This window comes from Neovison vison, chromosome 7, assembly GCF_020171115.1.
Source record: "Neovison vison isolate M4711 chromosome 7, ASM_NN_V1, whole genome shotgun sequence".
NCBI classification, from domain to species: Eukaryota; Metazoa; Chordata; class Mammalia; order Carnivora; family Mustelidae; genus Neogale; species Neogale vison.
In genome coordinates this window covers 54,644,184-54,666,862 of record NC_058097.1, presented here as the reverse complement: position 1 = coordinate 54,666,862, position 22,679 = coordinate 54,644,184, and the positions used below count along the sequence as shown (strand labels likewise).

The window sequence follows — 22,679 nt, the reverse complement described above, 5'->3', positions numbered from 1 at the left end:
CTAACAAACTTGTCTATTTTTCAAACCCACCAACAGAATGCATTGTTTTTGGAAGATAGAGACTAGCAAGTAAAAGGCAATCCTATCTTAATAACCAATCCATTTCATAAGATGTTCAGAAAAATTCAAGATTTTTCCTTTCTTTGTGTGAGTGGGAGGACAGGGATGGAGAACTTGATAAAATTAAAGCCCTCCAAAAGCATCACAGATTGTACCTAAGGAGGTTTGAATTGGACAAAGACTGTAACTCTTAGAAATCAGTCAGATCAAAAGAACTTTGATGTCAATATGGAGGCTAAAGAACCAAAGTATTATAATTTTGACATTTATTAAGAAAGTATTTTTCATTAGTAACCATTTCTGACACTTTGCAAATATTACAGTAAAACTCTGCCTTAACACACAGGGCAGGAGTAAAAAGTCAATTATGTAAATGCAGTGTAACCAAAAACATTGTTTTTCGGTTTGTACTGTCGTTTAAAGTGCACATACATGTGAACACACACACACACACACACACATAGTGCTAAACTTAAACTGATGGTATACTGTATAGAAGGAGACCACATGGTAAGAATTCAGCTCATCCTGTTTAAGACAGGACAAAGGATGGGAGTCAATCCCTGCAGGGTTACAGCCAAGTTCACGTAATTTCAGATTGCAATATTGCTTGATATCCAGTATTTCAAGGAACGTTTTCACACTTGAAGTGCTTATATCAAGGTTACTTGCAGGATTCCTCCTCCAAGCATTTTTAAATGTTTTTTTTTTGTGTGTGTGTGTGGGGGGGATGAACTTAATAAAATTTTTAAATAGGATACTTTTATACATTTTTAGTCATTAGGCAAAAAGTACTGAGCACCTACAATGAGTTACACAATGTCATGGTTTTGTAAACTCAGTAATGAATGAAGTCCCTTCCCTCACTAAGCTTGTATTAGATAGGACATGGATTTAGGCACACTCGTCATTGTACTTCTGTTACTCTTATCTTTCAAAAGTCCTAGTGCAATGATAGTTAAAGTTGTGACAAAATTCCTTTATGGGAACAATCAGTTAGATGTCTCTGCTGTGTGGTCGGACTATTGTGAATGTCGAGGTTGGGCAGAAACATTACATTTTCATTAAAGAAATTTTTTCTACTATAATAGCTGCAGCGATTGGAAAATTTCAGTTCCTAGTTGAGGGCTTCAGAACAAACAGGACTGTTTTACAGAACTTCGTTTCTGTATGGATTCTCTGATGAAGGATAATCCTTACCATACTCTTCACTTTTATAGAATTTATCACCACTGTGGACTCTCTGATGAATAAGGAGACCTGAGCTCCAACGGAAACCCTTACCACATGCATCACATTTGTATGGTTTCTCTCCTGTATGGACTCTCTGATGAGCCTGAAGATTTGATCTCTGACTGAAGCCCTTTCCACACACCTCACATTTGTATGGTTTTTCCCCAGTGTGGACTCTGTGATGAGCTTGAAGACTTGAAAACCCACTGAAACCTTTACCACACTGTTCACATTTATAGGGCCTCCCTTCTGTGTGGACCCTCTGATGTGCTTGAAGGCGTGAACTCTCACTGAAGCCCTTTGTGCATACCTCACATTTGTATGGTTTCCCTCCTGTGTGGACCCTCCGATGTGCTTCAAGGCGTGAACTCTGACTAAAGCCCTTCCCACACATCTCACATTTGTATGGTTTCACTCTAGTGTGGACTCTCTGATGACCTTGAAGATAAGCTCTCTGACTGAAGCCCTTCCCACATACCTCACATATATATGGTCTCTCTCCAGTGTGGACACTCTGATGGCTTTGAAGGTATGACCTCTGACTGAAGCTCTTACCACACTCATCACACTGGTATGGCTTCTCTCCTGTGTGGACTCTCTGATGGGCCAGAAGAGTTGAGGCCTTACTGAAGCCCTTACCACATTCTCCACATTTATAGGGTTTCTCTCCAGTGTGGACTCTCTGATGAATTTGAAGATTAAAGCTCCAACTGAATCCCTTCCCACACTCCTCACATTTGAATGGTTTTTCTCCAGTGTGGACTCTCTGATGGCCTTGAAGGTGTGAACTCCGACTGAAGCCCTTCCCACACTCTTCACACTTGTATGGTTTCTCTCCAGTGTGAACTCTCTGATGGCCTTGAAGGTATGAATTGCGACTGAAGCCCTTCCCACACTCTTCACATTTGTATGGTTTTTCTCCAGTGTGGACTCTCTGATGGGCTTGAAGGTATGAACTCCGACTGAATCCCTTGTTACACTCCTCACATTTATAAGGTTTCTCTCCTGTGTGGACTCTCTGATGAACATTAAGAACTGACCTATGACTGAAGCCTTTACCACAGGCATTGCATTTGTATGGCTTCTCTCCAGCGTGGGCTCTCTGACGATCTTTAAGTTTTAAATTCCAACTGAAGCCATTCCCACAATCCTTATAAGCTTTCTCTCCAATGTGAATTTTCTGATGACCTTGAAGATATGAATTTTGGTTGAAGCTGTTACCACATGCATAATGTTTATATGGCTTTTCCCTTGTGTGGACTATCTGAAGGTCCTGAAAATGGGAGGCCAGACTGAAGCCATTACCACAGTCCTCAGAATTATAAGGAATCTCTCCCATGTGAACCCTACGCTGAATGTTAAGATTTGAGCTACAAATAAAACCCTTCTCATATTCCACATCAGTGTATAGTTTCTCTTCAGTGTGGGTTTTCTGGTGGACTTGAAGACAAGAACTCTGATGAAAGACATCCCCATTCTCTTCATATTCATGGGGTTTCTCCACAGTACAGACCCTAAAAATACTGTTAAGGTCTAAGCTATGACTGAAGTCTTTCTCATAAATATTGCATCTACAGGACGTCTCCCCGGTGTGAAGAAGTTCACAAGTGTTGAGAGAGGGGCACTGACTGAAGTTCTCACCATATCCACATTTACATGGCTTCTCCTCTGTATATTCTCTATGTTCTCTCTGATGGGACTGCAGGTGTGAACTCTCAAAAATACAACCATCTCCTCTATGAACACTTTGATTAATACAAAGAGCTGAACTGTAACTGCAACCCTTTCTACACGGACGGTAAGAATGCGTCTTCCCTTCTAAGTGTAACTGTTGATAAACTTCCGAGCTGGAATCATCACTGAAGGCTTTTCTGTACTCACTACAGGAATAGGGCTTTTGCCCGGTTTGAATTAAGCCTTGATTAAGCAATGAAACCTTCATGATGTTCCCTCCACAATCATGGCAGCTGTAGTTTTTTTCTGTTCGGTGCACTCCCACATTGTCATTGTGATGTGATACCCAACTGGTGCTGTCACACTTACAAAAATTATTTTTCATCAAAATTTGCTGACATCTACACTGATAATTATGTGACTCTGTCAGATACATTTTCCTCCAGGAATGCTGGGATCTCCAAGATGGAAATTCTTGACTTTCTAGGCAATTGGAAACATCCTCTATATGAGTCAATATACAGTTCTCGTCTTCAGAAATATGAACTGGCACTCCTGCCCAAAGCTTGCAGGGGACATCGCCTCGTTTTTGCAACTGAGAAATATTCCCTTGAAAACTTTTCATGGAATATTGACACCTGGTTAACCCGTCTGCACCCTGTTGCCAGGTCTGCCGGGAAGAAACCTCTTTGGGAGAAATGTAGTGTAATCCCACTTCTTGATTAGTTTCCATATTGTGTTGACTCTTGGCTCCTATAATAATAAAGAGAATTTAGGCATGTGCACAAGTTAATTTTTTATCCAGAGATTTTCAAGATTTTGCACTTAGGTCATGACATGAAACTTTAATGGACTATGGAAAAATTCATGTTACTTTTTTTTTTTAAAGATTTTATTTGTTTATTTGACAGAGACAGAGATCACAAGTAGACAGAGAGGCAGGCAGAGAAAGAGAAGGAGAAGCAGGCTCCCTGCTTATTTGACAGAGACAGAGATCACAAGTAGACAGAGAGGCAGGCAGAGAAAGAGGAGGAGAAGCAGGCTCCCTGCTGAGCAGAGAGCCCAATGTGGAGCTCAATCCCAGGACCCTGAGATTATGACCTGAGCCAAAGGCAGAGGCTTAACCCACTGAGCTACCCAGGCACCCCTCATGTTACTACTTCTAAGAGTACTTAGAAAGTAGCTCTTCTTTGGTTATATTCAGGAATATAAGTAGGATCCACATAATTCAAGCTATCTGTATGCCTCAAAATCAGGGCTTTGCAACACAACCTAGAAACATCAAACATGGTAGCCCTGTTCAAAAGCCCTATTAAAACCATGTAAGTATTATCATGGGTTTATCATGAGTTGCCTGGAGATCCCACAGACAAACTAGAAGGCAGTCTTCTCAAATTGGAAAGAATAGGATTCAAGCAGACAAATGGTTTTTGTCCTGGTAATAACTTCTGCTTTTTTTCTCTGGCATGTGGGTACGGCAATGTTTTAGTTTGTGTTAGGAGATAGTGTTAAATGCTGTGCAAAGGTAAACACAGAGGTATCATATGGACTCTCTAATAAACTGTTTATCATCATGAGAATAAACAACTCTTCTAAGTCACTTTATGCTATATCACTGTATCAGTTCCAACTCTTCAAAAAAAATGGATGGTATATATGAACCATTATCTTTTTCTTTTTTTTTTTTTTTTAGAACCATATCATCTTTATCCATTTGTCTGTTGAAGGGCATCTTGGTTGGCTCTTTCCACGGTTTGGTGATTGTGGCCATTTTTGCTATGAACATTAGGGTACATATGGCTCTTCACTGCATTTGTATCTTTGGAGGGTTTTAGAAGGGAGCGGGGTTGGGGGTTAGGTGAGCCTGGTGGTGGGTATTAAGGAGGGCACGTATTGCATGGAGCACTGGGAGTGGTGCATAAACGAATCTTGAAACACTAAAAACACAAAATTAAATTAAAAAAAAGATATTTCACAATTAGTAAAGGACATTGTATAGATCAGAATGTGAAACACTGTGACAGAATTCAACTCCAAAGACAGAAAAAAAAAAAAATGGAGGTAGAAGGAGGGAGCACAGCCAAGTTCCCTCGCACCTTCGGGTGTCCTTTGAGGCAAATCAACAAAAACCCAAACTCAATGAACACTGACTTTGGCTTCTGTCCTTTTCCTGGAAAAATACTTTAATGTTTAGGGATTCTGAAGCACCATAAGACTTGAAGACAGGCACATTTTGGTGGAAATGGTTAAGTCACTTAGTTATTAACACTCTGCTTATAAGCAGACAGCAAATCCTCATATCCTGGTAAGAAGTATCCTTCCTGCAAAAATGGATGCAGCAGGGCTGACATAATAATGTACTTTTATCTAGAATATTCATTTATTGAACAGTGACATAACAGAGTTGATACTGAAAAAAAACATGTCATAAACCCTAGATATTTAAGAGGAATATAAAGTGAAACAATCTTTTAGTTCCCATTTTGGAAAAGAACAACTCGAAGCTTTTATTTTTTCCTTCTTGTTACAGGCTTTATTATTATTTTTTTAATTATGTTCAGTTAGCCACTGTATAGTATATAATTAGTTTTTTAAAATATTTTATTTATTTATTTGACAGACTGAGATCACAAGTAGGCAGAGAGGCAGGTGGAGAGAGAGAGGGAAGCAGGCCCCCTGCTGAGCAGAGAGTCTGATGCGGGACTCGATCTCAGGACCCTGAGATCATGACCTGAGCCGAAAGCAGTGGCTTAGCCCACTGAGCCACCCAGGCGCCCTGTAATTAGTTTTTGATGCAGTGTTCAATGATTCATTAGTTAAGTATAATACCCAGTGCTCATCATGACACATGCCTTCCTCAATACCCATCACCCTGTTACTGCTACCCCCACCGTCTTCCCCTCTGAAACCCCCAGACTGTTTCTCGGAGTCCATAGTCTCTGATGGTTCATCTCCCTCTCTGACTACGCCCCCTTTGAATTTCCCTCCCTTCCCCTATGGTCCTCCATGCTACTGCTTATGTTCCACATATGAGTGAAACCCTATGATAATTGTCTTTCTCTGCTTGGCTTACTTCACTTAACAGAATCCCCTCCAGTTCTTTTCTTTAAAAGATTTTACTTATTTATTTGACAGAGAGAAAGGGGTGGGGGTAGAACAAGCAGAGGGAGCAGCAGGCAGAGGGAGAAGCAAGCTCCCCACTGAGCAGGGAGCCCAATGCAGGACTCGATCCCAGGACCCCGGGATCATGACCTGAGCTGAAGGTAGGCACTTAACCTACTGAGCCACCTAGATGCCCCAACACATATTTTTTCTAATACTTGGCAGCCCATTAACTCTCTACAGCATCCAGAAAAGAGAGCAGTAAAAAAGGATTCTTTTCATACATGAATACTATCCTTAAACACAATCATTCTTCCTTTTCTACCTGTGTTTGTCTGTCTGTCCACACCAGAACATATTATCTACCAGGATGAACTCTTTGATTCCAGCAAACAGGAGTTACTCAATAAGCATATGGTGAATAGATCCCACAGTGACTCATTCTCACTCTCAGAACTATAAGGGCATGGATGCATGTTGTTGTTCATGGGAAAGAAACTGGTGACAGTAATTTTGCCATAAAGTTGAAAAGCTGTGTAAGAGGCAGGGCTACCATTAGGGGATCACCCGCTGATGAGAAAAGCCAAGGTCACAGGAATCTTGTGGATTGAGTTTTTTAAATTTTTAGAATAACTTAAAATAGTGTATTTTTTCTTGTATAATATCTACAGGTAACCCCTCATTATCCCCAACTAATAAAAAAGAAAAAAGAAAATGCCACACTGATGCCAGGGTGGCATTATAATTGGGGGCACTGCAAAGACTGCAGGGTAAAACTTTATGGCACATCCACACGTATTTCTCTTCGTACTTAAGAAACAATGCGAGTGGGGCACCTGGGTGGATCAGTGGGTTAAAGCCTCTGCCTTCGGTCCAGGTCATGATCCCAGGGTGCTGGGCTCGAGCCCTGTGCTCAGCAGGGAGCCTGCTTCCCCCTCTCTCTCTGCCTGCCTCTCTGCTTGTGATCTCTGTCAAATAAATAAATAAAATCTTTATAAAAAATTAAATTAATAAATAAAATAAAATACATTAAAAAAAGATGAAGTGAAGGGACATACTACAGGAGGCAGATAAAGTAAATAGCTTATGCATGAGAAGCTTGGCATCTAGCTAGAGTTCATCATGATGCTTAGTTTTGCTCGGTATCATCAGAAACACTCAGTATGCATCCATAAAGATACAGTTTAATATATCTTTTGGGACTGACATGGTGGCTTGAGGACATGATGGCAGCTTGCTATAACCAGTTTTTTTTTGGGGGGGGTGTTAGATGTAAACAATGATTCTTGGAACACTACACCAAAAACTAATGATGTACTATATGGTGACTAACATAATAAAAAATAATTTTTAAAAAAAGCTCTTTCAATACAGAACTGTACATCATTTATGACATGACCCCTCTCAAATATTTAAGAGATTAAAGTTTCCTTTTGATGAGTGGCTTTCCAATGTTAAAGTAATACAGGAAGGGGAAAAAAAGGTTATTCCCCTTGGTTTCAGGCTCTATGGAAAAATTATGCATTTAACGACAGTAACCTGAACTTCCTTCAGCCAGGGGTGCATACCAGAACACCTTGTCATTTCCTCTTCTTCTCTCAACGTTTAAGTTCTATCTTAGTATCAAAGGCCGGGTGCCAATGAGAAACTGTGTTAAGTCAAATTCATAAATGAACTTTTCTTTTCTTTTCTTTTCTTTTTTAAAGATTTTATTTATTTATTTGACAGAGAGAGATTACAAGTAGGCAGAGAGGCAGGCAGAGAGAGAGGAGGAAGCAGGCTCCCTGCCGAGCAGAGAGCCCGATGCGGGACTCGATCCCAGGACCCTGAGATCATGACCTGAGCCGAAGGCAGTGGCTTAAACCACTGAGCCACCCAGGCGCCCCCATAAATGAACTTTTCTGATGGAGAAAATACACACTGCAAAAGAGCACTAAAAGACCTCATCTCAAGGAGGAAAGCTGAGAATTTATTTCACCTCCTTAGTGATCTTGCTTTAGAGATGGAGAAAGTCCATCATTCCAGCATCTTCTATGAACCAATTCAACAACAAATGTTATACATGTTGTAAATACCAAACAATTCCTTTATTTTTTTGTAAGTTTTTTTTTTTTTTAAGATTTTATTTATTTGTCAGAGAGAGAGAGAGGGAGAGAGAGCGAGCACAGGCAGACAGAATGGCAGGCAGAGACAGAGGGAGAAGCAGGCTCCCTGCCGAGCAAGGAGCCCGATGTGGGACTTGATCCCAGGACGCTGGGATCATGACCTGAGCCGAAGGCAGAGGCATTAACCCACTGAGCCACCCAGGCACCCCCTCTCTCCTCTTTTAATAGAAGCTAGTCAAGAATATCAATCCGGGTAACCCAGGATGAGATGACCCTGCATTCTTACTGACCCCCCCCTTTTTTTTTTCTTGGTGTAGTGTTCAATGATTCATTAGTTGCTTATAACATCCAGAGCTCATCACATTATGGGCCCTCCTTAATACCCATCCCCCAGTTACCCCATCCCCTCCACCCACCTCCCTTTCCACAACCCTCAGTTTGTTTCCCAGAGTCTTACTGACCTTTTAGACAGCAAGAGAAAGGAAGGCACTTATTGGGCAGTAGAGGATACGGATAAACACTTGCACAGCTCGCCACTCCTTTCACCACATCTGAGACTTAGCTCTGGGAGAGTATGTTTAACCTTTGTTGGATTTCTTGGGTCTCCACTGCTTTTCCTCACCATTGAATGAGCTTAATCTTTCTGTTTTGGCAGGTTATTAGTTATCGATTCAGTTTCCTTATCAGATTGTCGATTTCTTCTCATGTTAAGTTTTGCAAATTAGGCTCTTCATGGAATTGGTCCATTGCATCTTGGTTATCAAATATGTGGGCTTAGAGTTTGTCTACAGTATTCCTTTATTATCCTTTTAATGTCCCTAGGACCTGGGTGATGTCTCCTCTTCCATGTTTGGTATTAGTAATTTGTATCTTCTCTCTTCTTAGCTGGCCTGGCTAGATGCTTACTGATTTTAATTTTTCAAAGAACCAGCCTTTGTTTTCTTTTTTTTTCCTCTATTGGTTTCCTGTTTTGATTTTTTTCTCTAATTCTTATTATTTCTTTTCTTCTGCTGACTTTGGATTTGATTTGCTCTTCTCTTTTTAGTTTTCTAAGGTAGGAGCTTATATGGTGGATTTTAGATCTTTCTCCTTTTTTTTTTAATATCTTATTTATTTATTTGACAGAGAGAGAGAGATCACAAGTAGGCAGAGAGAGAGGAGGAAGCAGGATCCCTGCTGAGCAGAGAGCCTGATGCAGGGCTCGATCCCAGGACCCTGAGGTCATGACCTGAGCAAAAGGCAGAAGCTTAACCCACTGAGCCACTCAGGTGCCCCAGATCTTTCTTCTGTTCTAATATATATGCCTACAGTGCTTTAAACTTCCCTCCTAGCACTGCTTTCTCTGCATCCCACAAATTTTGATAAGCTGTGTTTTAATTTTCACTTAGTTCAAAATATCTTTAAATTTCTCTCAAGATTCTACTTTAACCCATGTGTTAACCCGTGTGATGTTGGCTCTCTGTATATTTTAAGATTTTCCAGTTATTTAGTTTATTGGTTTCTAATAAAATCCAATTTTGGTCTGAGAGCAGACATTATATGATTTCTCTTCTTTAAAATTTGGTAAGGGGTGTCTTATGGCCCAGAGTGTGGTCTGTCTTGGTGAATGTCCCCTGTGAGCGTGAGAAGAATTCCACCTTTCTAATTATCCAGGTTAAAAATGGCTCCAATACCCCCATTCCATGCCACAAGGCTATAATTTTAGAATCAGTTTTAATTCAGTCTTCAGGGGAAAACATATAATATATGGAAACAAGAACAGATTATGTAGAGTGGGAGCAGAGGGCAAAATGCAGAAAATCCCCTTGATATGAGAGCATAAAATCGGCAGGGCTACCACAGCCTGAGATTTGATATCAGAACCACTATTAACGATCAAAAAAGTTATAAGAAAAACAGACTAAACATATATATAATTTAAAAACCAGATTTGTATATTTTATTAGCAATATGACATTTTCTCCATATCTTCCTTATGTCTGAAGTTAGTTAAGGCAAATGTGTTAATTTTTCTATTAAAAAGTAAATCTTAGGGGCACCTGGGTGGCTCAGTGGGTTAAAGCCTCTGCCTTCGGCTCGGGTCGTGATCCCAGGGTCCTAGGATCGAGCCTCACATCGGGCTCTCAGCTCAGCAGGGAGCCTGCTTCCTCCTCTCTCTCTGCCTGCCTCTCGGCCTACTGTGATCTCTGTCAAATAAATAAAATCTTAAAACAAAAAAAAAAAAAAAGTAAATTTTGGCAGGGAATTGTAACTCCAAATAAACATCAGTTTGGCACCTGTAAGATGTCCCTAAATATTTATGAAAGGTTGTGTTAGAACTTGAGGTTTAGGGGCGTCTGGGTGGCTCAGTCAGTTAAGCATCTGACTTTGGCTCAGATCATGATCTCAGGGTGCTAGGACTGATCCCCGCATTGGGCTCTGTGCTCAGTGGGGAATCTGCTTCTCCCCTTCCTCACTGCCTCTCACCCTCTCATGTGCTCTCGCTCTCAAATAAATAAATAAAATATTAACAAAAAAAATCCTTGAGGTTTAAATTATGGTTAACATATAAAGTTAAACTATGGTTGTAATTATTAATACAGTGATGTTTGATATCCTAGTAAGCCAGAAGGGAATTAAAATTACTGAAGGAAACAGCTGAGAACAGCTGAGACCCACTGATAGGAATGGGGAGTTTCTTTGTTCAGTGCCAGACAATAATAATCTAAAGAAAGAGAATTAAAGATGAGGAATTCTTAGGGACTGTCTGTAAGAAAAACATCAACTTCTCAGCTGTTCTTTTTCACTATAGGGAGTGACAATCACGTTGGGACAGAGAAGGAGATCAGAGTGCAAGAAAATATATGTGAGAGATTATTTAAAGATAATGCTGAAGAAATCTGGCCCACCAGTGGACTCATGGCACCTTATTTTTATTTTTAAATTTAATTAATTAATTAGAGAGAGAGAGAGGAGACCAGGTGGAGTAGCAGAGGGAGAGGGAGAAGCAGACTCCCCACTGAGCACAGAGCCAGACACTGGGCTAGATCCAAGGACCCGAGGATCATGACCTGAGCTGAAGGCAGGTTAACCGACACTTAACCGACACTTAACCGACTGAGCCACTCAGGTGCTCCTCACAGCATTAAAAAATAAGGCGGGGGGGCGTGAAATAAGAGAGGGAGACAAAATATGAGAGACTCTGGACTCCAGGAAACAAACTGAGGGTTGCAGAAGGTGGGGGTATTGGGTAACTGGGTGATGGGTGTTAAGGAGGGCATATGATGTGACAAGCACTGTGTGTTCTATGCAACTAATGAATCACTGAACCACATCAAAAACTAACGAAGCACTGTATGTTGCTAACTGAACATAACATAAATAAATAAATAAATAAGTGGATTAGTGCCATGAAGCCAAGAAAGCCTCAATACTGAAAGAGCCTAATATGTGTTCTGAAAATACTTTGATCTTCATTGAAGGGGAAGTTTCTGGGTTTCTTCAAGGTGTTCAAATGCTGGTACTGGCCTCAGGGTCCCTCAGCAGAAGAATCATTAGAACCAAAGAGCTGTGCCACTTTGGGGGTGTGTGTGTGTGTGTGTGTGTAACACACATGCACACATGCAGTCATGCCCAAGTTGCTCCTGGTAATGTGAATGCGGAGGTTTCTCTGCAGTAGTTGACAGATACAAAAATGTCACACAACACTCCTGCTGGTATATCTGACATCCTTGACATGTGCTTTGGAGTCTGTCATTCCATCCTCAGACTTTCTAGGAGCTTGGACAGTAGGAAGGACTATAAACTGGAAAGGACTGAGATATACTTAGCATCTCTTGAGAAATAAACCGAGCCACAAGGACATGAAATGTACCTCTGGTTGAGGGGGAGCACTGCCTCTCTGTGGACTTGGGGGGGGCTTCTTGCCAGATACTATGCTCACTGATGTACAGAGTTGCTGCTTTCCAGTCTCTTCCCACAGAGAAAATTAAAATTGCCAAATACTTTTCTGAAAAGTTTAGTGGATTCAGATCTAGCTGTAGCCAGCCAATTACCAAGAGGAAGAAGAGCACGATAATTTGTAGGGAGCACCTTCTTACTGAAAGATGAAGGGATTCCTGGGGGGCTCAGTTGGTTAAGCCTCTGCCTTCCGCTCAGGTCATGATCCCAGGGTCCTGAGATGGAGCCTCGTGGGGCTCCCTGCTTTGCCCCTCCCCCTGCTCCTGCTCTCTCTTGCTCACTCTCTCTCTCCCTCAAATAAATAAAATCTTAAAAAGAAAGAAAGAAAAATGGAGGTTACTAAAAGTAAGGATCTCATGGTTAATGAAGTGGATGGCTGGGATATTATGGGAGATGACACTCTCTCATAATGCAAATGAAAAACAGAAACAACTTGCTATAGAAGAAAAAGAAAAAGAAAACCAAAGCCCTTGGTTTGTGGAGCCATAATGTCTGTCTGGCCCTACGGACCGAAACTTCGCTTTTCATCCCTGCTGGGAGTTTCATTTTTCATCAGCAGCCACAGGCACTGTTAAGGTACAGGGCTGGTAAAGGGTCATCACTCAGAGCCCCTGGGGACTGTGACACCTCATGGAAGCAAGGGCTGCAGGTGGCTCTAAGAGGCTGATGGCTGTACCTCAGATGGAATTAACCTGGCAGTTCCATGAAACAGATTCTGTTTACTTATGTGGCTTGATAAGTTGACTGTATATACACCTAATCACTTGTTTTACTGTAAGTAAAATTATTTTGCTTATCACTTTCCAAATATGAGACATGATTTAGTGACTGGCAAGGAAGGCTGTACTTTTGAAAACAGATTACGAGATACTGTCAGATATATTTGGAACGTATGACCTAGAACAGCATGAGAACACTAATGGTGAGAAACCATTTGTGAGGCTTAAAATCGATTTAGTAAGTGATGCATGTAACTTAAAAAAACCCAGAAGATATCCGCGGTACACTGCATGTCCAGATATCACTGCATGAAATACTTGTTTCAGATGTGCAGATATGTACGTATACATACATCTGTCTATACAGGGTTATATTACATAGTAGGGGACATGACTAGAAAAGTACGAAAACCACTGGTCTAGATATTTGAGGAAAGTATAAACTTCACAATGAAATAATAGCAAGGCTCAAATGCAAAGTTCAAATGTGGAAATGTGGAAAAATATCAATGAGTAGGTTTGTACCTTTTAGTTTCATGCCTACACGGGCTAAAGTTTCAAAATATAAGGAACAAATTAGTACTTGAAATAGATTCTTTCTCAGGGGTGCCTGGGTGCCTCAGTGGGTAAAAGCCTCTGCCTTTGGCTCGGGTCATGATCCCAGGGTCCTGGGATCGAGCCCCACATCGGGCTCTCTGTTCAAGTGGGGAGCCTGCTTCCTCCTCTCTCTCTCTCTGCCTGCCTCTCTGCCTACTTGTGATCTCTGTCTGTCAAATAAATAAATTAAAAAAAGAAAGAAAGAAAGAAATAGATTTTTTCTCTCCCTCAGGATATGTGAACCTTGAGAGTACAGCTTCTTTTTTTCTGTTTACAATGGCCTCCAGCTGAAAGTTATACCCTAGATCCTCAAGAGAACGAAGATTTGAAAAAAAAAAAAAAATCTGGGCATTTCTTTAAGCTAATAACAAACTATTGGAGAAATTAAGAAAACAATCCCATTTACAACTGCATCACAAAGAATAAAGTATCTAGGTTTTCCACGGGAGTGAAAAACCTATAGGTTGGAAAAATTACAAGACACAAAATTAATGAAAGAAATTGAAGAAGACACAAATAAATGGAAATATATTCACGCTCATGGACTGGAACAATTAATATTGTTAAAATATTCATGCTACCCAAAGCAATTACAAATCCAGTATAATCCCTATCAAAATCCAATGGTATTTTCTGCAGAAATAGAACAAACAACCCCAAAAATTTGTATGACAAAAGATCCCAAATAGCCAAAGCAATCTTGAGAGAGAACAAAGTTAGAGGTATCATACTCCCTTATTTCAAACAGTATTACAACACAACGGTAATTAAAATAGCGATGAGCACTATGTTATATACACAACTGATGAATTACTGTATTACTGATAAATTATGAATTACTGATGAATTAATATGTTGGCTAATTAAATTTAAATAAGTAAATAGATAATAAATAGTATGGTATTCATATAAAAAAGGCACATAGATCAATGGAACAGAATAGAGCTCAGAAATAAACCTGCACTTATATGGTCAGTTAATTTACAACAAAAGGAGCAAGAATATGCAGTGGGGAAAAGAAATCTCCCCAACAAATAGTGCTGGGAAAACTGGACAGCCACATGCAAAAGAATGAAACTGGACCACTTACTTACACCATACACAAAAATGAACTCAAAATGGATTAAAGACTTGAACATAAGAAACTAAAACCATGAAACTCCTAGAAGAAAACACAGGCAGAAGCTCCTTGACCTCAGTCTTGGTGATTATTTTATCTGACACCAAAAGGAAAAGCAACAAAAAAATAAAAGGTGGGACCACATCAAACCAAAAAGCTTCTGCAGAGCAAAGTAAACCATCAAAAAAATAAAAAGGCAACCTACTGAATGGAAAAAAATAACTGTAAATCATATAGCTGAAAAGGGCTAATATACAAAATACATGAATAATGGCTACAACTCAATAGCAAAAAAAATCCCCAAACAGACCACATAGAAAATGCGCGGAAGATCTGAATAGATATTTTTCAAAAAAGACACAGATGGCCAACAGACAAGAAAAGACAGTCAACCGTCACTCATCATCAGGGAAATGCATATCGAAGCGACAGTGAAATACCACCTCACACCTGTTACAATGGCCAGCATCAAAAAGGTGAAAAAGAGAAAGTGCTGGCCAGGATGCAGAGTAAAGGGAAGCCTCATGCACTGTTGGTGGGAATGGAAATTTGTGCAACCACTACAGAAAATGGGTTCCTCAAAAAATTAAAAAGAGAACTACCATATGATCTAGTAATTCCACTTCTGGGTACTTATCTGAAGAAGATGAAAATGTAAATTCATTAAGATATATACATTCCCGTGTTGATGGCAACATTATGTACAGTAGCCAAGACAGGGAAACAACTGAAGTGTCAATCAATAGATGAATGGATAAAGAAATTGTGGTGTGGGGGCGCCTGGGTGGCTCAGTTGGTTAACCCTCCGCCTTCAGCTCAGGTCATGATATCAGGGTCCTGGGGTCGAGTCCCGTATTGGACTCCCTGCTCAGCAGGGAGCCTGCTTCCCTCTATCTCTCTCTCTGCCTACTTGTGATCTCTGTCAAATAAATAAATAAAATCTTAAAAAAAAAAAAAAGAAATTGTGGTGTGTATACACACACACACACATACACATAACACACAAACATATTACATACACACACTGGTGTGTATATATACTTATATGTGCATGCATACATATATAGGTATGTATGTATATATACATATATACACACATACATACATACATACCTATATATGTATGTGTGCATATATATGCATATACACATATACATATATGTGTGTATATATATACATACATATATATACCTATATCTACCTATAGATATAGATAGATAGGTGTATATAGATATAGATAGATAGATATAGATATAGGTATATATATATAGTGTAATATTACTCAGCCACAAGAATGTAATCTTTTTTTTTTTTTTAAGATTTTATTTATTTATTTGACGGAGAGAGATCACAAGTAGGCAGAGAAGCAGGAAGAGAAGGGGGGGAGGGGGAAGCAGGATCCCTGCTGAGCAGAGAGCCCCACGTGGGGCTTGATCCCAGGATCCTGAGACCATGACCCGAGCCGAACGCAGAGGCTTTAACCCACTAAGCCACCCAGGTTCCCCCTCCCCCCCCTTTTTTTTTAAAGATTTTATTTATTTATTTGACAGACAGAGATCACAAGTAGGTAGAGAGCCAGGCAGAGAGAGGGTGGAAAGCAGGCTCCCAGCTGAGCAGAGAGCCCGATGCGGGTCTCCATTCCAGGACTCTGAGACCATGACCTGAGCCAAAGGCAGAGCCTTAACCCACTGAGCCACCCAGGTGCCCCCACAGGAATATAATCTTGCCATTTGCAACAACATGGATGGACCTCGAGGGTATTATACCAAGTGAAACAAGTCAGACAAAGACAAACTCTGTATGATCTCTCTTATGTGTAGATTAAAATACCACAAGAAGATACCAAGTTTACAGACTCAGAGAACAGACTGGTGGTTTCGAGAGGAGGGGGTTGGGGACCGGAGATATAGGTAGACTGATGGGTTTGGTGGTATTATATATATATATTTTTTAAGTTTAAAGAAACTGAGTAAGAATTTTAAGAAAACTGCAGCTGGGTCAAGAGACTCTTCAGGTGTTAGAGGGTAAGAGGATGAAAAGAGAGGGCAGAATGGAAAGATAAAGAACTGGGCATTTGAACAAGGAAGTTAATGCAAGAGGGTCTCAGTTGAAATTGCTACCTGGGAAGGACCAGCTATGACGCTGGCACTGATCACTTTTGATACTGACTCTAGTTGACTGGCTTTTCTTAATCTTTTAAGGATAATGGCTACCTAATTTTTTTCTTAAACATTTTATTTATTTGACAGAGATCACAAGTAGGCAGTGAGGCAGGCAGAGAGAGAGGAGGAAGCAGGCTCCCCGCGGAGCAGAGAGCCCGATACGGGGCTCGATCCCAGGACCCTGAGATCATGACCTGAGCTGAAGGCAGAGGCTTGAACCCACTGAGCCACCCAGGCGCCCCAACGGCTACCTATCTATACTCAAGCACACCTACACCATTAGAATTAGGATAGGCCTTCATCAGAAAACAAACAGAATTCTAGAATATCTTGATTGTGCTGATTTATTCTATGCCTGCCAGTGGTACCAGGGAGGACTGAGGACAGTTAGGACCTTGCATCTGTTAACCAATTCATTCACTCAAGGCAAAGAGAAAAGCAAGTCAAGTAACCCAAAGCAGAAGCATAATTATGATGGTCTGATGGGCAACAGTGAGGCAGAGCAGAACAGAATGAATGCGCAGAAGTAAACACCTACAGATAAATATGGAAAGCCAGAGGTGGCTGAGGGCATAGACAGCTTAGGGCCTGACATGTTCTGACTCATGTCTAAGGAGAGAATATCGAGCTGCTGTGTTACTGCAGGACGGTTCTTACCTAAATATCCATCTCTTTGAGTTTCTGTCTCCATCATCAAGAGCTTTTCTTCTCTCTCCAGCTGGAATATAAGGTCTGGCTTGAAGGGCTGGTTCCCTGAAGAAAGGCAAGGAGAGCAGAAGTTTAAAGTTTTGATGAAGTCCAACTGATCTTTTGTTTGTTTCTGAATCATGCTTTTGGTGTCTAAGAACTGTTTGCCTAACCCAAGGTCAAGATTTTCTCCTGTGTTTCTTTCTAGAGGTTTCATACTTTTACAGTTTCCATTAGGTCTTTTACCCACTTTGAGTCAATTTCTTAGTGAGATACAAGGCATGGGTACAGATGCATGCAGAAGTCTAAATGTTTCAGCACCCTCTGTTGAAAACACTGTATTTTCTCCAGTAAATTGCTGTGGCACCTGTAATACATCTAAAATAGTTTTAGGGGAGGGTGCCTGGGTGGCTCAGTGGGTTAAGCCTCTGCCTTTGGCTGGGGTCATGATCCCAGGGTCCTGGGATCAAGCCCCGCATAGGGCTCTCTGCTCAGCAGGGAGCCTGCTTCCTCCTCTCTCTCTCCGCCTACTTGTGATCTCTGTCTGTCAAATACATAAATAAAATCTTTTAAAAAAATTAAAATAAATAAAATAAAATAGTTTTAGGGGGCGCCTCAGTGGCTCAGTCATTAAGCAGCTGCCTTTGGCTCAGGTCATGATCCCAGGGTTCTGGGATCAAGCCCCATATTGGGCTCCCTGCTTGGTGGGAAGCCTGCTTCTCCCTCTCCCCCTGCTGTTCCCCCGCTGGTGCTCTCTCTCTCACGTGTCTCCCTCTGTCAAATAGATAAATAAAATCTTAAAAAAAAAAAAAAGTAGCTTCAGAATGGCTTCTTCCATCTCACTGCAATAAGCAAATCCACAAGAACTTCTTCAGGACTGCAGTTTGTTTTCCCATCCCCCTCCCACTGCACCTAACACTAAGGGGACACAGTCATGTGCTGTGCTCCTTAGCTATGTCCCTAAGTTCTTTATTTCTTTGCTCTCTTCAGTGTGGTTAGGGTACATTTGTTTCATTGTTCTTTTAGTTTTAGATGATCATACTTTTGCATTCTTATTTTTTGTCTTTCAAGATTTTATTTATTTATTTATTTATTTATTTTAAAGATTTTATTTATTTATTTGACAGAGATCAGAAGCAGGCAGAGGGAGAGGAGGAAGCAGGCTCCCCGCTGAGCAGAGAGCCCGATGCGGGGCTCGATCCCAGGACCCTGGGACCATGACCCGAGCTGAAGGCAGAGGCTTTAACCCGCTGAGCCACCCAGGTGCCCCTCAAGATTATATTTAAATTCTAGTTAGTTAACATAGAGTGTAGTGTTTGTTTCAGGGGTAGAGTGCAATGATTCATCTGCTGCATTTAACACCCAGCGCTCATTACAACAAGTGCCCGCCTTAACGCCCATCACCCAGTTACCCCTCTTACTTGTTTCTTCTTATTTAATTTGTATAATGCATTGAACTAATGGATCTAATTTGTATAATGCGTTGAACTAATGAATTCTCAAAAATCCAAACCAGACAGAAAAGCACACCCAAAAGTGTGTGACACATATGTTCCACACTCTTACCTCCTACCCACAATATGAGACTAGCTTCATGAATCTCTAATTAATCCTTCTTGGATTTCTTCTTATAAAGACAAGCAGATAGATGTAGGTTTCCTTATTTCCCTTCTTTCTTACACGAATTGCAGTATACTATTAACGCTCTTTTGCACTTTGTTATCTTTGGGGAAAATTCCTAGAAGTGAATTGCTAGGAACATTGCTGGATAATTAACAAATCCCCCTCCTTCAGGGCTGTTTCATTTTGCTTTCCTACTTCTGATGCATGAGATTTTATTTATATTCATATTTATTTTTATATATTTTATATAAATTTATTATATTTATATAAATATTATATATTTATATTTATATTCCCTGAAAATCCCCCACAAAACTCCAGTGTTGAGTATTTGAATTTTTGCGCATCTCACAGGCGAGAAATGGTATTTCAGGATAATTTTACTTAATATCTCCCTTATGTTTCATGAAATGGAACATCTACTCACGCGTGTAGACGCATATGCATATGAAATACGCAAATGCACACGTCTACCTTCTAGGTCTACCCTCCGAGACCAAGAAACAAAGCCACCACAAAAGCAGTGACAGTACCCAGCATTCAGATCCTGTTGTTAAAAACCACTCTCCAAGAAAAAGATGACTCCAGAGCTGGGGTTATGAAACAAAAGATTAACACAGAGCAGCATCTATGCCATAAAGTAAAGGAAGTGCTCAAAAATATGGTGGGGGCATATCACAAAAGGCCAAATTTGGAAAAATTTCAGCACCAGAGTAATTACAGTAATATTATAAACCATTTTTTACAAAAAGAATTCACAAGTCTCGACAAATACATAAATAAGTGATTAAGGCACGTGGGGCTTCTGGTTACTGTAGAAGGCCAAGACTTGACTGCCAACTGCGAAGGAGGTAATAAGTCAGAAAATCATTTTGTAAGGACCCTCGTAAAGACCAGCAAAGGCAAGGATCAGCACTGGATGTTAAATCTACAGGGAAATATTTGTGTGGTCTTAAAAAGTGTTGCCCTATGATTGCAAGAGAAACAAAGCGGTAATTTTATAGTGGAGAAGCTGGACATCTGGACTGGGTGATCAAAATCAGCACACACCAATGAGGGACAGATGCTGTGCCTCTACCTGGGATGTTCCCAAAAGGACTGCCAATGTCAAGTTCCAGCCAGAATGGATCATTGAACCAAATTATAAGGAAGTATTAGGAATGCTGTATGAAAAATGGGGGGGCACGGGCAAGGGAGGAATAATTGTATTCTTCCAAAATGTCGCTGTCACAAAAGACAAAGAAATTGCTGTGGAAATGCTCCAAATTAAAGGAGGCTGAAGTGATGTGACAGTCAGACCAGACACAAGACTAGGCCTCACTCTGGAGAAAGAAAAATGTGCTTTTGGGAATGTAACTGGCTCTACTGATAAAATCAGAGCATAAATGAAAGATTGGATAAAAGTCTTACAGTTGCACTGGGAATATGTAAGAGAATATTCTTATTTCTACAAAATACACTGTTCAGTGAAGAATTAAGCTTGCTCAAAGAAAGGTCTGGTCTTTATCCCCAGCTCTTAGGAAGTGATCTTTAAGTCCTCGGGATTTCCTGTCTCGTAGGAATGTCTTTCTCATGTGGAGGCTTTGGACAACACCAGATTGCTTACCAATGTGATTTATGGTGGGGACTTGGGGCCGTCTGCTATCAGTCTGATTTCCAGAGGGACTGGGAACTAAGGTCACACACTCAGGTGTCCAGCCACATCTATACGGCCAAACCGCAGTAAAAGCTCTGGACACCACAGCTCGTGTGAGTCTTTCTGGTTGGCATGGCTATACTCCATGTGTACCATGACCTGTCACTGCTGGGTAGAGTCCCTGCGGTCTACGACTCCTCTGGGAGAGAGGACTAGAAGCTGGTGATGGAAATCCCCTGGATTCTGCCCAGGTGCCTCTTCCCTTGGCTCTCTCCTTTTCATTTAATAAAGTGTAACCATGAGTATAACTGCTTTCAGTGCTTTCTGAGAGTTCTTCTAGGGAATTATTGAGGCTGAGGGTTATCTTGGGGACCCCTGAGCTTATAATTGGTGTCAGAATAAAGGCAGTCTTGGGGACTCCCAAACTCTGCATATACACTGAGGTATTTAGAGATAAAGGGCCATGGTGTATATAAATTACCCTCAAATGGTTCAGAAAAAAATATGAATATCTATATGTTACCATACATACACATATATGTGGAGAGAGAAGGAACACGCTCATAAATAAAATAAATGGGTAAAAATATTACTCTAGGTGAATCTAGGCAAAAGCTATAGGGGTGCTCTTATTCTTTACTTCTGCAAATGTTCTGTAACTTTTAAGTTATTCACAAATACACTGTTAAAGGAAAAAAAAATACCTCTGAAAAATCAAGTTAATACATAGTTGCTTTTACTGGCACCCTTGGCCTGGGCGGGAGGGCGGGGGTGGGGGGGACCAGGGGGGAGGGGCAGATAAAAAAATTAGAGTAACTCACTAAACTGACTTCATGACAAACAACAGGGCTGGACCACAATTCGCCCCATTACATAGTGTGAAGGACAGAAACATCTTGTCAATGTTGGACGGCGATTATTAGGACTCTTATCTGACCAAGCATGATTTCAAGGGTCTCAGAGCTTCAAACACCTGAGACACCAAGTGCCTGTCCTCACCCACAGAGACCAGGTTCCTGAAGTTCTCCAGCATCACGTCACGGTACAGCTTCCTCTGGGCGGGGTCCAGCAACCCCAGCTCCTCCTCACTGAAGACCACCGCCACATCCTTGAACGTCACCGCCTCCTACAACACCAAGCACATGCAGACTGTGTTTATGGAAGAAGGGCAGCACTGAGAAAGTGTCAAGGATGGGAAATTGTTCTAGAATCTGGGGGACCCAATCAAAGCAGCTGCCTTCCATGACACTCATTCCATCCACCAAAAGGGATGCAAGAAATCGTGGCCATTACATCGCCACCAAACAAAGGAACAAAGAGCTGCCTTTTGTTAGCACTCCTATAGGTAAGCATCATAGGCTGCTATAATTTTAAATTTTATTAGGAACACCATTTGCCCCCAGAAAAGCTTTAGTACCAATAGCATGTGATGGAGAGTCTCTGTTCTCCATTTTATACACAAACACACATTCCACTTACTTAGTTTGCCAAACTTACAGGTATCAGTCTTTTACATACTGTTGGAGTATGGAGTTCACCCTCTATGCCCCGCCCCGGAGTGTACAGCGGTGGCATGGGCACAGCTCCAGAGCCGGGCTGCCTGTCCTCACACTGAATGCTCTGCCTCGTGCTAGCTACGTGCCCTTGGAGAAGGTCTTCATTCTCTCCTCCATGTGCTGGTACCTGTACCATAGGGTACGCATAACAACATGAGCGACTATAGGGAAAGCAATTCAGAGCAGGGCCTGGCACAGAGTACCCAACAAATGTTAGCTATTATTATGATTAGTATTATTTATTTTTTTAAAGATTTTATTTATTTGTCAGAGAGAGAGAGAGCACAAGCAGGCAGAGGCAGAGCAAGAAGCAGGCTCCCTGCTCAGCAGGACTTGATCCCAGGACCCTGGGATCACAACCTGAGCTGAAGGCAGACGCTTAACGACTGAGTCACCCAGGCGCCCCTTATGATTAGTATTATGGTCACGTCTGTCATCCTACTGCAGCACTGTACAGTAAATCAAT

The 22,679-nt window shown here is 41.1% G+C and overlaps 1 protein-coding gene across 1 annotated transcript in view; it reads right to left on the bottom strand.

Annotated features, from left to right (window-relative positions):
* Window positions 1-322: 322 nt before the first annotated feature.
* Window positions 323-22,679, bottom strand: part of ZNF112 (zinc finger protein 112) — a 40,104-nt gene continuing 17,747 nt past the window's right edge. Inside the window, exons 3-5 of the mRNA XM_044257169.1 lie at window positions 21,657-21,783; window positions 17,369-17,464; window positions 323-3,720 (exon numbers count right to left, since the gene is read on the bottom strand). Coding sequence (XP_044113104.1) covers window positions 1,211-3,720; window positions 17,369-17,464; window positions 21,657-21,783 — 2,733 coding nt within the window. The 3' untranslated portion in view covers window positions 323-1,210. The remainder of the gene's footprint in view (window positions 3,721-17,368; window positions 17,465-21,656; window positions 21,784-22,679) is intronic.